The sequence below is a fragment of the Heterodontus francisci genome, chromosome 15 (genome assembly GCF_036365525.1).
Source record: "Heterodontus francisci isolate sHetFra1 chromosome 15, sHetFra1.hap1, whole genome shotgun sequence".
NCBI lineage: Eukaryota > Metazoa > Chordata > Chondrichthyes > Heterodontiformes > Heterodontidae > Heterodontus > Heterodontus francisci.
In genome coordinates, this window is record NC_090385.1 from 52,315,095 (window position 1) to 52,332,061 (window position 16,967).

The 16,967-nt window shown below is 45.1% G+C and overlaps 2 protein-coding genes across 2 annotated transcripts in view; one reads left to right on the plus strand and one right to left on the minus strand.

The window, feature by feature from the left end:
* Positions 1 to 428: 428 nt before the first annotated feature.
* On the minus strand, positions 429 to 2,764 carry bmp15 (bone morphogenetic protein 15). The gene is made up of 2 exons (XM_068047549.1): positions 2,419 to 2,764; positions 429 to 1,300 (listed from the first exon to the last, which is right to left on the minus strand). Exons 1-2 carry the CDS (start codon positions 2,747 to 2,749, stop codon positions 429 to 431), a joined length of 1,203 nt encoding a protein of 400 aa, XP_067903650.1. The 5' UTR covers positions 2,750 to 2,764.
* The window catches only part of LOC137377652 (protein Shroom4-like), a 214,923-nt gene continuing 198,989 nt past the window's right edge, over positions 1,034 to 16,967 (plus strand). Inside the window, exons 1-2 of the mRNA XM_068047538.1 lie at positions 1,034 to 1,259; positions 2,582 to 2,792. The gene's annotated coding sequence lies outside the window, so the exon portion shown is untranslated. The remainder of the gene's footprint in view (positions 1,260 to 2,581; positions 2,793 to 16,967) is intronic.

The window sequence follows — 16,967 nt, forward strand, 5'->3', positions numbered from 1 at the left end:
TGAATAGTTATATTATTCCTTACCACATCAAATTTGTCATTAGTTTCATTGTCTTTGAAAAATGTTCTGAGCCACCCATTTTGCCTTTCCCTGCTGCAAATTGTGGGGAAAAAACCACTACAGACACCATTGTCTTCTAAAACCCCCCTTACTAGTAAGGGGGATGTATTGATATTGTCAGGCTACAGCTGCACCATGAATTCAGGCAGGTTCCCCATAATAGTAGGAACACAAAGGAATAAGCCATTTTTGCAGCAATTAAATCCAAGAGCAAGTCATGGTATGACTCACTTTATAGATGTGGATAAGATACAGTATATCAGCTCAATTACTTCTGCATGATTTTATGACAACTCATGTAATCAGTTGCAGTGCACTTAATTTTCCTAAACTTGCTACCAAATTAATGCCAATTCTACATAAAGTATCTATTTGCATGTACAAGATGTTGCAATCATGTCCTTGTACTCCTTGTACACAATGTGATCATTTTGCTCCTTCATAAGAACGCTAATTGGGCTATATTCCAAGGGGACACAAGATGGACGAGGGACATTTTTATCAACAATCTCATTAATAAAATTCTGCACTATTGCATGATTTGGAGAGTGGTAACCATAGTGTAGAATTCTGGGACAGTCTCCCCTACAAAATTTTGGATTGTACCTGTGAGGAGCCACAATCCAATGATCCCATCCCAACTGCTCAAAGCTTACCCAGAATGAATGGAGCTTGCATTTGTTCCTTGGAGGGCTTTTCTTATAGAGATAGTTAGGAATGTCTGAGCCAATGTCACTCAATTGCCGTGGCTTCCTAGACAGCACTCGGGATTTGGGTGACCCCTCTGGAATTTGCTTTTCCTGTTTCTCACTTCTTTGATGGGCAGTCTCATCAGTATCATTTAAATACAGCAGCAATGATGGCACTTGCAGATGAACAGCATAATTCTTTTTGTCTGAAGTTCTTTGGTTAACTTTCCCAAGTTCAGCACACTTGTAACTGATGTGCAGATTGACTTTCTTCACAGAATTACCAGTTGGGAGGAAGACACAAGGAGTTACATCAGCTTCTGCCCATCGGTCATTCAGATTTAGCACAAACCTGATGGGTAGTTCTACATCAGTGGCATTCTGTATGAAGTTCAGGTCAACATAATTTGCAAGGAGACATTTGATCTCACAAGAAACCAGGAAGTGATTGGGAAGAGGACCGTGCAAATAAACAACAACAACTTTAATCAAGTGCTCCAGTTCTGGAAGGTAGTGCAGATTGTATTGAACATGATGTATGTGCCAATAACCTATAAAAAAAAATAGGTAGATTAGTATTTGAATGTTTGCATTTCACCATTTATAAATGCTTTTCTCCCAGCCATTTTGGCCAAGATATTAACACCTAATGCTGCTGCAAGCTTAAAAAGTCAAAACATTGTTAAACTAAAATTTCTGCATACCTTAGTGCATGTTTGAAGGGGCAGGATGGTTAGTTTTAAAATGCAAAAATAGGCTGCCTTAATATTCAAAATACAAGCTAATGATACTTCAAGTATGTAATCTATTTCAGTATAAGTTAGGTCTAATACACATTTGGGGGGACAAAACTCATGTTGGAGTAGTTCACATTTATGCCACTATAACCATTCCTACATCCTTCCCGATGGAAACTAGAAGGTAAAACATTTATTCTCTTCCCCAATCCTCTTATTTAGTGGCCAACATGATAGACACAGCAAGCTCTACAACAAAAGCCTTGCCGACTCTGATCCATAACCAGCCAACCATTCTCAAAATGCATTTAACAATGAAAGTTAAACAGCTATTTGATGAGATGCTCTGCAGCGCCGAGTTCGCGACATTCATAACTTCACAAGCACTCCCTTTCACTTCCATCCATTCAAAAGAAAAATGATCGTGGTACTGGAGGGGTAGAATACATGAGCAAGTTCTTAAGGAAAAGGAGAGGAGTGCCGTATCTTATTGAGGGTGCTTATCGGGAAAAAAAAGGGCCAATCTATATCATCTTACAAAACGAAAATTGGGAAGAAATTGCTCTTGGTTAATCAGATCAAGAAAGTGTTACATTAAAATGTTATTACTGCCTTGTAACAAGCCTGTAGGTATTAATTAGGTACTCGAATTTAAGAAAGTGAAGCCAACACTCTTAACAGGTCATTCTTCTAAAAAAAAGCAGTGAACTTGAATAAGCTGTAAAGAGAATGCGTTTGTACTTAAAAATAGAGTTTAAAACTAAAATTAAATAGTTCCGAGTCTGTAAAACTAGTTGATTAAAAAGCCTGCTACACTAGTAACCATGATGCACAAGCTACTATAATTTGCCGATGAAGTTTGAAAGGCGAAATTCAGGAATACAGAGCTTCCATTTAACTCGAAGGTAGGTTTCTATAAGGGGTTGATTTACCTGAACTGGCGAACAGGACACTCTCACTCGGTTTCACCAGTCGAATGGTGTTAGTCATAATGGTCCGGTTAACTTTGGGCTTCCCATCCTGATCTGCCGACTGTTTGTAGAGATTAGCCATGTATTCCATGTGTTGATCATCTATCCTCTGTTTCGAGAGCAGCGGAGGGCGGGTGCTGACCTTCCCAGCCAACATCTCGATTAAAGGACCCAAGTCCCTGACCTCCCTACCGCCAGGCTCTTCACTCGCCCCAGCACCTCCATGCAACGCTACAAGCTCCAGCAAACAGATCAAAACGCGGAATACGTTGCGAATCATCACCCAGCACATATTGGCTCCTAAAGGTATCACCGTACAGGTATCTGCAGACCAGGTAGGACCATAGCTCCAAAGCACTGCTAAACGCAAAAGCTTTCCTCTGAATGCTCTATAAAGCAGCTTGGGCAAATTATCTCCTAATTAAGGGTGTTCTCATGTGATGTCATCAAATCAATCAGTTGTGCGTGACGTACCTTAATCTCCATTTGATATAATTTAATGAACTATGTTGGATCAGAATGGCAGCACGATTACAGTTTGCTAAATCTGTGGCATCGTTTTTATTATGTTGAAGTATTTTATTTTATGCTTCACTGTGCTCGAATTTCGGAAAGTATAAAGTTAATAGCTAATTGGATTCTTAATTATCTTAAGTCATTTATAACAGTGCCTGGTGGTCCCACATACTGAAGCATCAACACACTGCATTAACAGCAATGTTATTAACTGAGAAATTAACGACCATTTGACTCCTAGTATCATCTGAGTCTGCACTTTACTAGTAGGTCCCTATGTATGTTTAAAGGAAGAAATTATCCTACCTTTTAATTGATAGTAAATATTAATAGTTAACTTTAATTATAAAACCATTTATAGTCCTGATAAAAGGATTGGAGAATCTTTGTGAGCTACAAGTGTGCTGTTCAGTTGATGTTAGGCTAATAATCTTTTTAATAAAGAATCAACTATTAGCAAAATTATGTAGGTTTTCATTGAAAAGATAAATTTTACATCTTACACTGATAAAGGAGATGTTGCACAATATTTTGTCAACAGCATTGTGTTTAATACCTACATTGTTCTGTTGGTTATTTTATAACTTATATTTCGCAATCATGATCAGCATGTTTCTTTCTTTGCTATCCTGGATTACTGCTGAACTTGAGAAGAAAACTATTATAAGGAAAACTTTCATAAATAAACATGTTTTATTAAGAAGGCTAGTGCTGGATGTCACTCAATGTAAACACTGACTACTTTTAATAACTATACATTTTATGTTACCAAACAGGAGTGATGCTTACTAGTTCCTGATGCAGAGCTCAAATTATAGTCCTTCTTGAACTGTACTAACATAGAAACATAGAAAATATGAGCAGGAGTAGGCCATTTAGCCCTTTGAGCCTGCTCCGCCATTCATTATGATCATAGCTGATCATCCAACTCAGTAGCCTGTTCTTGCTTTCGCCCCATACCCTTTGATCTCTTTAGACCCAAGAGCTATATCTAGCTCCTTTTTGAAAACATTCAATGTTTTGGCCTCAACTGCTTTCTGTGGTAGCGAATTCCACAGGCTCACCACTCTCTGGGTGAAGAAATTTCTCCTCATCTCAGTCCTGAAAGGTTTACCCCATATCCCTAGACTATGACCCCTGGTTCTGGACTCCCCCATCAGGAACATCCTTCCTGCATCAACCCTGTCAAGTCCTGTTAGAATTTTATAGGTTTCTATGCGATCCCCCTCTCTTCTGAACTCCAGCGAATATAATCCTAACCAACCCAATCTCTCCTCATATGTCAGTCCCGCCATCCCAGGAATCAGTCTGGTAAACCTTCGCTGCACTCCCTGTATAGCAAGAACATCCTTCCTCAGATAAGGAGACCAAAACTGCACACAATATTCCAGGTGTGGCCTCACCAAACCCTGTATAAGTGCAGCAAGACATCCCTGCTTCTGTACTCTCGCTATGAAGGCCCATATACCATTTGCCTTTTTCTATGCCTGTTGCACCTGCATGCTTACTCTCAGTGACTGGTGTACGAGAACACCCAGGTCTCCCTGTATCTTCATAATAAAAGCAAAATACTGCGGTTGCTGGAAATCTGAAACAAAAACAAGAAATGCTGGAATCACTCAGCAGGTCTGGCAGCATCTGTGGAAAGAGAAGCAGAGTTAACGTTTCGGGTCAGTGACCCTTCAAGGGTCTTAAGACTTAATGGGCTGAATTTTACGCTGCCCCAGCAGGTTGGATGGTAGTGTGGAGGTGGATGGGGACGGTTTAAAATTGAGCGGGAGGCTCCAGGAGGCCTTCCCACCCAGCTCCCGCCTCCGGCCAACTTTATGGCAGTTGAGCTGGCGGGGTGGGTGCGGTTGGGGGGGGTGTGGTGAGGGGGGGGTTAAATGGCCCGCCTGTCTGAGGCCAATCAAAACCCTTAAGTGGCCACTATTTCCAGGGCCACTTCCTTTAGTACTCTGGGATGTAGATTATCAGGCCCTGGAGATTTGTCAGCCTTGAACCCCATTAATTGATGGCACTATTTTTCTACTAATACTGATTTCCTTCAGTTCCTCCCTCTCATTGGACCCTTGGTTCCTTAACATTTCTGGGAGATTATTTGTGCGCTCCTTGTGAAGATAGAACCAAAGTATGTGTTTAATTGTTCTGCCATTTCTTTGTTTCCCATTATAATTTCCCCCATTCTGACTGTAAGGGACTTACATTTGTCTTCACTAATCTTTTTCTTTTCACATATTTATGGAAGTTGTTACAGTCAGTTTTTATGTTCCCCGCAAGTTTACGCTCATACTCTATTTTCCCCCACTTAATCAGCATCTTTGTTCTCCTTTGCTGAATTCTAAACTGCTACCAATCCTCAGACTTGCTACTTTTTCTGGCAATTTTATATGGCTCCTCTTTGGATCTAAAACTATTCCTAATTTCTTTTGTAAGCCACAGTTGATCCACCTTTCCGGTTTTATTTTTGCGCCAGACAGGAATGAATAGTTGTTGTAATTCATGCACACATTCTTTAAACATTATCCATTGCCTATCCACCATCAACCCTTTTAGTAAAGTTCCCCAATCTACCATAGCCAACTCGCGCCTCATACCTTTGTAGTTTCCTTTATTTAGATTCAGGACCCTAGTTTCGGATTCAACTACTTCATTCTCCATCTTAATGAAGAATACTATCATGTTATGGTCGCTCCTCCCCAAGGGACCCTGCACAACAAGATTGCAGTACCAGGTGGGCTGGGTCTCGGGTGCCAGTACCAGGTGAGCTGGGTCTTGGGTGCCAGTACCGGATGAGCTGGGTCTCGGGTGAGAGTACTGGGTTGGCTGGGTATCAAGTGGTCTGCAAGGGTGAGCTGGGTCTTGGGTAATCTGCAAGTGGGGGTGGGGGTGTTGGTGATTGGATTTGGGTGGCTGTATCGGGTGGTCAAACTGTTGGGTGAGAGGGTCAGCTATCAGAAAGAGTGGGCACTGAGGCCATCAGGGAGTCTGTCAGGAGAAATAGCAAAGTTGCCAAGTCAGGGTCGTCTTTGCAAGGACAGCACTCTGGAGGCCTACTGATCACCTGGCATGGGTCTCATATGCCCTGTCTTTGTGGATCCCAGTGGTGTGATACAGCACCTCTGATGGGGGGAGGGCCAGGACGAAGCTGCGCCTGCGCGTGACGGTCCATGACGAACGTAACAGCAACTGGCCATGCCAAGAAGGATCCATTGCGCCAGAGAGTGTACCGGACTCAAATCAGCTAACTCCAAATGTTCAAGCAGCATTGTCAGCGAAGACTCCAGGCAGGCCATCACCGACTTAGGCGCCCTGCTGCAGGACAAGTTACGACCTGTGGGATTAAGTGGTCACCCTATGCCTGTGGCCTTGAATATCACCGTGGCACTTAACTTTTATGCATCAGGATCATTCCAAGGATTCACCGGGGACTAGTGTGGGGTCTCCCAGGCAGCAGCCCACCGCTGCATCAAGGAGGTGACCAATGCCCTGTTCAAGAGGGCTGGTGACATGTGTCCTCCTGGACCAACCCTGACAGTCAGGCCAAGAGGGCCATCAGATTCGGGGCCATCGCCAGATTCCCCCAGGTGCAAGGTGTGATAGACTGCACATATGTGGCCATCAAGGCTCCAGCAGACCAGCCAGCTGCCTTCATCAACAGGATGGGCTTTCATTCCATCAACATTCAGCTGGTTTGCGACCACTGAAAGTGTTTCCTGCAGGTGTGTGCCACTTCCCGGGAAGCAGCCACAACACCTACATACTTTGACAGTCCCAGATGCCACAGCTTTTCAGGCTGCCCCCCCCCCCCCCACTCGCCTTCAGGGACGGATTCTTGAGGACAAGGGCTACCCATTGAAGACATGGCTACTGTCACCAGTGAGGAAACTTCACAATGCAGCAGAGGAGAGCTACCACACTTGCCATTGTTCCACTTGAGCGACCATTGAGCAGGCCATTGGGAGGCTGAAGATAAGATTCCATTTCCTAGATCGATCCGGTGGAGTTCTGCAGTATGCCCCTGCGAGGGTCATGCGAATCATGGTGGTCTGCTATGCTCTACACAATTTGACACTGCAGAGGGGACAGGCCTTGCGTGAAAAGGACATGATTCAACATCACTCCTCCACTGATGAGGAGAATGTTGAGGAGAGTGATGAGCAGGCAGCACTGGATGTTGAAGCCCTTGCACCGGAGGCCAGGCAGATTGAGCGATAGGCCAAGGGGGTAAGAGACAATCTCATACTTATCCACTTCTTATCCACTTGGCCACTAAGAGAAAAAACAATAAAGACTCACCTCAATGCACGCAGTCTGTCGTCTCCTTTCTATTTGTGTTACGTGCCTAGCACCCAGCTGAACCACACGCTGGTGCCCAAGGGGGACCTTATTCAAATAAGGGCTGTGCCTACATTGGCATCCACTAAGGGGGAAGGGTAAGTTCAGCAGCTCACAATTAAGGCATGATGCAATAATCATTTTCCACATTGAAAGTTAATTTCAAAACCACAAAATATTTACATGAGAAAACAAATGTCAAATCTCAAACACCCATGAAACCCCAAGTGTCTCTAGGTGGTTTTCTTTATACGTTTTCAAGTGCTTCTACGAGGGGTGACCCCAGCGCTAGCATGAGACAATACAAACATGTGTAGGTTAGGCAGTGCAGATCTTGTCATGCCAACCATGCTGAAAGAAGACAGAGGGTGGTGGTTGATGGCAAATGTTCATCCTGGAGTTTAGTTACTAGTGGTGTACCGCAAGGTTCTGTTTTGGGGCCACTGCTGTTTGTCATTTTTATAAATGACCTGGATGAGGGTGTAGAAGGGTGGGTTAGTAAATTTGCGGATGACACGAAGGTCGGTGGAGTTGTGGATAGTGTCGAAGGGTGTTGTAGGGTACAGAGGGACATAGATAGGCTGCAGAGCTGGGCTGTGAGATGGCAAATGGAGTTTAATGCGGAGAAGTGTGAGGTGCTTCACTTTGGAAGGAGTAACAGCAATGCAGAGTACTGGGCTAATGGGAAGATTCTTGGTAGTGTAGATGAGCAGAGAGATCTTGGTGTCCAGGTACATAAATCCCTGAAAGTTGCTACCCAGGTTAATAGGGCTGTTAAGAAGGCATATGGTGTGCTAGCTTTTATTAGTAGGGGAATCGAGTTTCGGAGCCACGAGGTCATGATGCAGCTGTACAAAACTCTGGTGAGGCCGCACCTTGAGTATTGCGTGCAGTTCTGGTCACCGCATTATAGGAAGGATGTGGAAGCTTTGGAAAGGGTGCAGAGGAGATTTACTAGGATGTTGCCTGGTATGGAAGGAAGGTCTTACGAGGAAAGGCTGAGGGACTTGGGGTTGTTTTCGTTAGAGAGAAGGAGGAGGAGAGGTGACTTAATAGAGACATACAAGATAATCAGAGGGTTAGATAGGGTGGATAGTGAGAGTCTTTTTCCTCGGATGATGATGGCAAACACGAGGGGACATAGCTTTAAGTTGAGGGGTGAAAGATATAGGACAGATGTCAGAGGTAGTTTCTTTACTCAGAGAGTAGTAGGGGTGTGGAACGCCCTGCCTGCAACAGTAGTAGACTCGCCAACTTTAAGGGCATTTAAGTGGTCATTGGATAGACATATGGATGAAAATGGAATAGTGTAGGTCAGATGGTCGGCGCAACATCGAGGGCCGAAGGGCCTGTACTGCGCTGTAATGTTCTAATGTTCTAAAAAAAACCATACGTGATGTGGGTCTCCAGAAGTGAACTGTATGCCGATGGAAGACAATCCTCACTCTTTTGCGCGGAGACTCCAGTCTCACCATCAGCTGTTGAGTGACCGCTCTGGGTCCCCACTAATTCAAGTACTTCCTCCTCAGCTGTCGAGAGAGGCCGAAGATCTGGTATTCCTCTGCCAGTCCAAATGTCTCCCTGCTGTTATGGGCCCTCTTGTCCTGCAAGTGAAAAGAGGGAGATAGTCATACTTCATAGAGACATCAACATGTCAGTTCTGCTAGTGGCAGTCCCTTGTCTCCTATTGGTGTTTCCTATATAGCTCATCCATTCGTCTGCTCTCAGAGGAGTTAATGGGGTTGAGCTGTGAAAGAAGGTGGTCTGTGGCCAAGATGCAGCCATGCATCTGTCAGGATGAACTGATGCTTAACCCCTTTGCCAGTGCCCTTGTGGTGCATCCCTTCCCATGTCCCACTTTCTCCTGCATAGCCACTTACAATCCCTAAAAAGGACAGAGGTATGGAGCAGTCACCTTGGCAAAACGAAGGAGGTCGTTGACCTGCATGCAGCACTGTACCAATGTCCGGTGGGGGGGTTGGAGGTGGGGGCGGGGGTGACCCCATGGCTGCTGATCTCCTCCGCAATCTCCGTCCAAGCTTGCTTGGTCAGGCGGGAGGACCTGTTCTTGTTATCGCTGGGGAAGAGGACCTCTCGCCTTTCCCTTGCAGCCGAGGGAGGCATCGCTAAACCGTGGGGCCACCCTGTGTCTTGCCTATGCCATCTGTAGCGTCCTTCTTCAGGGGGGTGGGGGTCCCGGAGTCACAACTAAAACAGCTTCACCAAAGAGCACTGGAAATGAGTCCAAGGTAACAATGCAAGCAGGACTGGCAGGGCTTTAAAGATGGAGCCAGCACCTGCTCTGGAGTTATCCAATGCTGTATTTGGCGCCTCACATCCTGCCCCCACCACGTGATTGGCCAGGTTCCGCACCTCCATTATTATAATTGGCCACCTGCTGTGTGATGGCAGCAGGCTCGCCGCACACATGAATAGTGGGGATGGTATCCATTTCCGGGTCCACCGTTGGAACTTGCAACAGGCTCACTAAACTCAGCCCTGTGTGTGCTAACTGTGAGCTGTGGGTGTGAAGCTTGCAGAAGCTAAGTGTGCAAGGTAAGATGAAGAACAGGAGAACATAAGACATAGGAGAAGGAGTATGGCCCCTCCTGGCTGATCTGATCTTGGCCTCAACACCACTTTCCTGCCGGTTCCCCATAACCCTTGATTTCCTCCCAGGAATCTGTCTATCTCAGCTTTGAAAATGTATTCAATGCCCCAGCCTCCACAGCTCTCTGGGGTAAAGAATTCCTAAGAATTGCAACCCTCTGAGGGAAGAAATTCCTCCTCATCACTGCCTTAAATGGGAGACCCTTTATTTTGGAACTATGCCCCCGGTTCTAAATTGCCCCATGAGTGGAAGCATCCTCTCAGTGTCTACCATGTCAAGCCGCCTCAGAATCTTACATGTTTCAATAAGATCACCTCATCATTCTTCTATACTCCAATGAATATAGGCCCAACCTGCTCAACCTTTCCTCAGATGACAACCTTGTCATCCCAGGAATCAGAACCTTCTTTGAAATATTCGAATGCAAGTATATCCCTCCTTAAATAAGCAGACCAAAACTGTACGCAGTACTGAAGGTGTGATCTCACCATGCCCTAGACTATTATGGCAAGACTTCCCTACTTTTGTACTCCTTTTCCCCTTACAATAAAGGCCAACAACATTCATTTTGCATTCCTAATTAATTGCTGTACCTGCATGCTAACTTTTTGTGTTTCACATACGAGGACATTCAGATTTAAATAATATTTTGCTTTTCTTTTTTCCTACCAAACAGGATAACCTCACATTTTCCCACATTATAGTCGAGCTGCCAAATTTTTGCCCACCCTTTGCAGAATCTTTGTGTCATCCTCAGAACTTGATTTTCCACTTATCTTTGTATCATCAGCAAATTTGGCTACAGTACACTCAGTCCCTTCATCCAAGTCATTAATATTGTTTGTCAACAGTTGAGGCCCCAGCACTGATCCCTTTGGCATCCCACTAGGTACAGTTTGCCAACCTGAAAATTATCCATTTATCTGAAATCTTTGTTTTCTGTTAGTTAGCCAATCCTTTATCCATGCTAATATATTACCCCCAACACCATGGCTCTCGCATAGTAGCCTTTTATGTGGCACTTATCAAATGTCTTTTGGAAATCCATATACACTACATCTACTGGCTTCCCTTTGTCTACCCTGCTCGTTACATCATCAAGGAACTCTAATAAATTTGTCAAACACGATTTCCCTTTTATAAAACCATGTTGACTCTTCTTGATTTTACTATATTTTTCTAAATGCCCTGCTGTTATTTCCTGAATAACAGATTCCAACATTTTCCTAATGACAGACGTTAAGCTAATTGTTTGTTCAAAATATTTGTTCAAAATCTCTGTCGTTTCCATGTTTCCATTATTAATTCCCCAGTCTCATCCTCTAAGGGACCACCGTTTACTTTAGCTACACTCTTCCTTTTTATATACTTGTAGAAGCTCTTACTGTCTGTTTTTATATTTCTTGCTAGTTTACTCTCATAATCTATTTTCTCCCTTTTTTTAGTCATCCTTTGATGATTTCTAAAACTTTCCCACTCTTCCGGCCTGCCACTAATCTTTGCAACATTGTATGCCTTTTCTTTCAATTTGATACCATCTTGTTTGTTTGCACTGGAGTGCTGACTTGGGTTGCATTTGAGTGTTAAAGCGAAGTTTGGTGACTGAGGATAATTAAGGGTTAATTTTATCTTAAGTCTAATCTGTCTTTTATTTAGCAGATTAACTTAACAGTTGCTGTTTGGGTTGGAGAAGGTGAGTTATAGGCCAGCTTTAAACAGAGTTCACTCAGGCTCTGCTTGCAGCTGCACCTTGTTAATTAGAAAATTGGCATAAACCAGTTTTCAGGGACTAGAGTCAGTCAGTATAAAAGTGGGCTGTCTTACAGTGCTGACTTCAGTTACATTAGAGTGTTAAAGTAGAGGTTTGGTGACTGAGGAAGTTTGGTGAGGAGGGAGAGAGGAGCTCCTTTCATTTCCTACCTGTCCTCATAGTGAGGGGAGCCGAGAGTTTCCAAAGAGCACAGCTGACTGGTAAGTAAGTCCTGGTGGGTATTTTTCAAAGTGGATTGAATTGTAAGTCATTGTTTTAGCAAGACTTAGTTGTTTTTTTAATTATAATCTTTGAAAGTTTTAAATTTAAAGGGTTTAGTCATGGCAGGAGAGCTTGAAGCCATGGTTTGCTCCTCTTGCTGCATGTGGGAATCCAGGAACATTTCCAGTCCCCGGGACCAGCATATGTGTGTAGGAAGTGTGTCCAGCTGCAGCCTCTGGAAGCTTGGGTTTCAGAGCTGGAATGGTGGCTGGAAACACTGGAGCATCCACGAGTCTGAGAGCATTGTGGATAGCATATATAGAGAGGTGGTTACACCGCAGCTGAAGGGACTTGAGGGAGGAAGGGAATGGGTGACCACCAGGCAGTCCAAGAGAAACAGGCAGGTAGTTCAGGAGTCCCCTGGGGTCCCGCTTGCTAATCGGTATTCCATTTTGGAGGTTGATGAGGCTGGTTTGTCCAGGGACTGCGGACAGAGCCAAGCTTCTGGCACCACAAGCAGCCTGTCTGCACAGGAAGGGGGAAAGAGAGGAAAAGCAATAGTAATAGGGGATTCAATAGTCAGGGGAACAGATAGGCGCTACTGTGGCTGTCAATGTGACTCCAGGATGGTGTGTTGCCTCCCTGGTGCCAGGGTCTGGGATGTCACTGAACGGCTGCAGGGCATCCTGAAGGGGGAGGATGATAAGGCAGAGGTCATGGTACGTGTTGGTACCAATGACATGGGTAGAAAGAGGGATGAGGTCTTGCATCAAGAATTCAGGGAGTTAGGCAGTAGACTAAAAAGCATGACCTCTCGGGTTGTAATCTCTGGATTACACCCAGTGCCATGTGCTAGCGAGTATAGAAATAGGAGAATAGCACAGATGAATGCGTGGCTTAAGAGTTGGTGAAGGAGGGAGGGTTTTAGATTCCTGGACCACTGGGACCATTTCTGGGGCAGGTGGGACCTGTACAAGTGGGACGGTCTACATCTGAACCAGAGGGGGACTAACATCCTTGCTGGCGGGTTTGCTAGTGCTGTTGGGAGGAGTTTAAACTAATTTGGCAGGGGGAGGGGATGCCAACTTCCAGCAGAATAGGGACACAGGTAAACACAGGAAAGCGAACAAGTCAGAGGGAATACAGCGGAAGTAAGTTTCAAGGGAGTAAGACCAGGATGGAAGGCCTCTACTTTAATGCCAGGAGTATTGCAGGTAAAACGGATGAGTTAAGGGCAATGATTGACATGTGGAATTGTGATATAGTAGCCATCACGGAGATGGGGTTGAGGGAGGGGCCGGATTGGCAGCTCAATATCCCGGGATATAGAATCTTCAGGCGAGACAGAGGAGGGGGTAAAAGAGGAGGGGCATTGCAATATTAGTTAAGGAGTCAGTTACTGCAGTAAGGAGAGATAATTTCTTGGAGGGGGCATCAAATGAAGCTTTATGGGTAGAGTTTAGGAATAAAAAAAGGGACAGCCACATTGCTAGGTGTTTATTATAGACCCCCAGATAGTCAGCGGGAAATTGAGGAGCAAATGTGTGCGCAATTTGCAGAGGTGTGTAAAAATATTAGGGTAATTATATGAGGTGATTTCAACTTTCCCAACATTAATTGGGATAGTCATCGTGTTAAGGGCTTAGATGGAGTGGAGTTCTTGAAATGTATACAGGAGAAATTTTTAGCTCAATATGTAGAGGATCCAACAAGGGAGGGTGCAGTGCTGGACCTAATTCTGGGGAATGAAGCCGGACAGGCGGTTGGTGTGTTGGTGGTGCATTTTGGTGATGGCGACCACAACATGGTACAATTTAAGCTTGTTATGGAGAAAGAAATAGACAAGTTGCAAAAAAAGTTTTGGATTGGGGGAGAGCGAATTTTCTTAAAATAACGCAGGATCTGGCCAAGGAAGACTGGAAAGAGTTGCTTGTCGGGAAATCTACAGAACAGCAGTGGGGGGCATTCAAAAAGGAAATAGGGAGGGTACAGGCCCAACATGTTCCCTCTAGGGTAATAGATAGGAGCAACAAGCCCAGAGAACCATGGGTGACCAGAAACATTCAGGGTACGATGAGAAGGAAAAGAGGCTTTTAGCAAATCAATGGAAGCAATAGTGGAGTACAGAAAGAACTTAAGAAAGCAATTAGGAGAGCAAAGAGGGGATATGAGAAAGCTCTGGCTGGTAAAAGTAGAGAAAATCCCAAGATATTCTAAAAGTATATCAATGGGAAGAGGATAACCAGGGAAAGAGTAGAACGTCCAATCGCTCTACACCTCCATCCCCCACCAGGATGGTTTGAGGGCTCTCCGCTTCTTCCTGGAACAGAGGCCCAACCAGTCCCCATCCACCACCACCCTCCTCCGCCTGGCTGAACTTGTTCTCACATTGAACAACTTCTCCAACTCCACGCACTTCCTTCAAGTAAAAGGTGTCGCTATGGGTACCCGCATGGGTCCTAGTTATGCCTGTCTTTTTGTGGGATATGTCGAGCATTCTTTGTTCCAGTCCTACTCAGGCCCCCTCCCCCAACTCTTTTTCCGGTACATTGATGACTGTATCGGTGCCGTTTCCTGCTCCCGCCCCGAACTCGAAAACTTTATCAACTTTGCTTCCAATTTCCACCCTTCTCTCACCTTTACATGGTCCATCTCTGACACTTCCCTTCCCTTCCTCGACTTCTCTGTCTCCATCTCTGGGGATAGGTTGTCTACCAATATCCATTATAAGCCCACTGACTCCCACAGCTACCTCGACTACACTTCTTCACACCCTACCTCCTGTAAGGACTCCATTCCATTCTCCCAGTTTCTCCGTCTCCGACGCATCTGCTCTGATGATGCTACCTTCCATGACGGTGCTTCTGATATGACCTCCTTTTTCCTCAACCGAGGATTTCCCCCCACTGTGGTTGACAGGGCCCTCAACCGTGTCCGACCCATTCCCCGCACCTCTACCCTCACCCCTTCCCCTCCCTCCCAGAACCGTGACAGGGTTCCCCTTGTCCTCACTTTTCATCCCACCAGCCTCCATATCCAAAGGATCATCCTCCGCCATTTTCGCCACCTCCAGCGTGATGCCACTACCAGTCACATCTTCCCCTCCCTTCCCCTGTCAGCATTCCGAAGGGATCGTTCCCTCCGCGACACCCTGGTCCACTCCTCCATTACCCCCACCACCTCGTCCCCGTCCCAGGGCACCTTCCCTTGCAATCGCAGGAGGTGTAATACCTGCCCATTTACCTCCTCTCTCCTCACTATCCCAGGCCCCAAACACTCCTTTCAGGTGAAGCAGCGATTTACTTGTACTTCTTTCAATGTAGTATACTGTATTCGCTGCTCACAGTGTGGTCTCCTCTACATTGGGGAGACCAAGCGCAGACTGGGTGACCGCTTTGCGGAACATCTCCGCTCAGTCCGCAAGCAGGACCCTGAGCTTCCGGTTGCTTGCCATTTCAACACTCCCCCCTGCTCTCATGCTCACATCTCTGTCCTGGGATTGCTGCAGTGTTCCAGTGAACATCAACGCAAGCTCGAGGAACAGCATCTCATCTACCGATTAGGCACACTATAGCCTGCCGGACTGAACATTGAGTTCAATAATTTCAGAGCATGACAGCCCCCCACTTTACTTTCATTTTTAGTCATTTTTAGTTATTTTTTCTTTTTTTTTGCATTCCTTTTTACATTTTTTGCATTTATTTCATTTCATCTTAGTTTGTTCAGTTTGCTTACCCACTGTTTTTTTTTTCAGGTTGTTTTTCTTCAGGTTTGCACTTGCTGATGTTCTATATTCAGTATATTCACACCTAATCTGTACTAATGCTTTGTCTTTCAAAACACCATTAACATATTGTTTGCCTTTGCTCTGTGACCTTTTGGTCAGCTATGTGGCCTGGTCCAATCTGCACCTTCTCCTTTGTTATCTCTTGCCCAACCCCCACCTCACTTGTTTATAATCTGTGACTTTTCTAATATTTGTCAGTTCCGAAGAAGGGTCACTGACCCGAAACGTTAACTCTGCTTCTCTTTCCACAGATGCTGCCAGACCTGCTGAGTGAATCCAGCATTTCTTGTTTTTGTTTCAGATTTCCAGCATCCGCAGTATTTTGCTTTTATTAAGAGTAGAACCCATTAGGGACCAAAGAGGAAATTTGTGGGTGGAGCCAGAGGACATTGGTAGGGTGTTGAACGAATACTTCACATCTGTCTTCACCCAAGAGAAAGAGGATGTAGATATGGAACTTAGAGAGAGAGACTGTGAGGTTCTTGAGCAAATTGTCATAGGGAGTGACAAGGTATTGGAGGTTTTGGAAGGCTTAAAAGTGGACAAATCTCCAGGTCTGGTCAATTTGTGTCCCAGGATGCTGTGGGAGGCAAGGGTGGAGATTGCAGGGGCTCTGACCCTAATTTTTAATTCCTCTCTGGCCACGGGGGAGGTGCCAGAGGACTGGAGAACAGCTAATGTGGTCCCACTATTTAAGAAAGGTTGTAGAGATAAGCCAGAGAACTACAGACCAGTGAATCTCACGTCAGTGGTAGGGAAGCTAATGGAGAAAATTCTGAAGGAGAGAATTTATCACCATTTGGAGAGGCAAAATTTGATTAGGAATAGTCAGCACGGCTTTGTCAGAGGGAGGTCATGCCTAACAAATTTGATTGAATTTTCTGAGCATGTGACCAAGTGTGTAGATGAGGGTAGTGCAGTTGATGTACAAAGAACAGTACAGCACAGGAACAGGCCATTTGGCCCTCCAAGCCTGTGCCGATCTTGATGCCTGCCTAAACTAAAACCTTCTGCACTTCCGGGGTCCATATCACTCTATTCCCATCCTATTCATGTATTTGTCAAGATGCCTCTTAAACGTCTCTATGGTACCTGCTTCCACCACCTCCCCTGGCAACAAGTTTCAGGCACTCACCACCCTCTTTGTAAAGAACTTGCCTCGCACATCCCCTCTAAACTTTGCCCCTCTCACCTTAAACCTATGTCCCCTAGTAACTGACTCTTCCACCCTGGGAAAAAGCTTCTGACTATCCACTCTGTCCATGCGGCTCATAACTTAGTAAACC

What these genes read in the sequence shown, in the direction of transcription:
- bmp15 (XM_068047549.1), bottom strand. Translation starts at nt 2,749, where the DNA reads ATGTGCTGGGTGATGATTCGCAACGTATTCCGCGTTTTGATCTGTTTG. An exon ending in TGTCCTGTTCGCCAGTTCAG is followed by an intron (nt 1,301 to 2,418) that starts GTAAATCAACCC and finishes TTTTTTTTATAG; the next exon opens with GTTATTGGCACATACATCAT.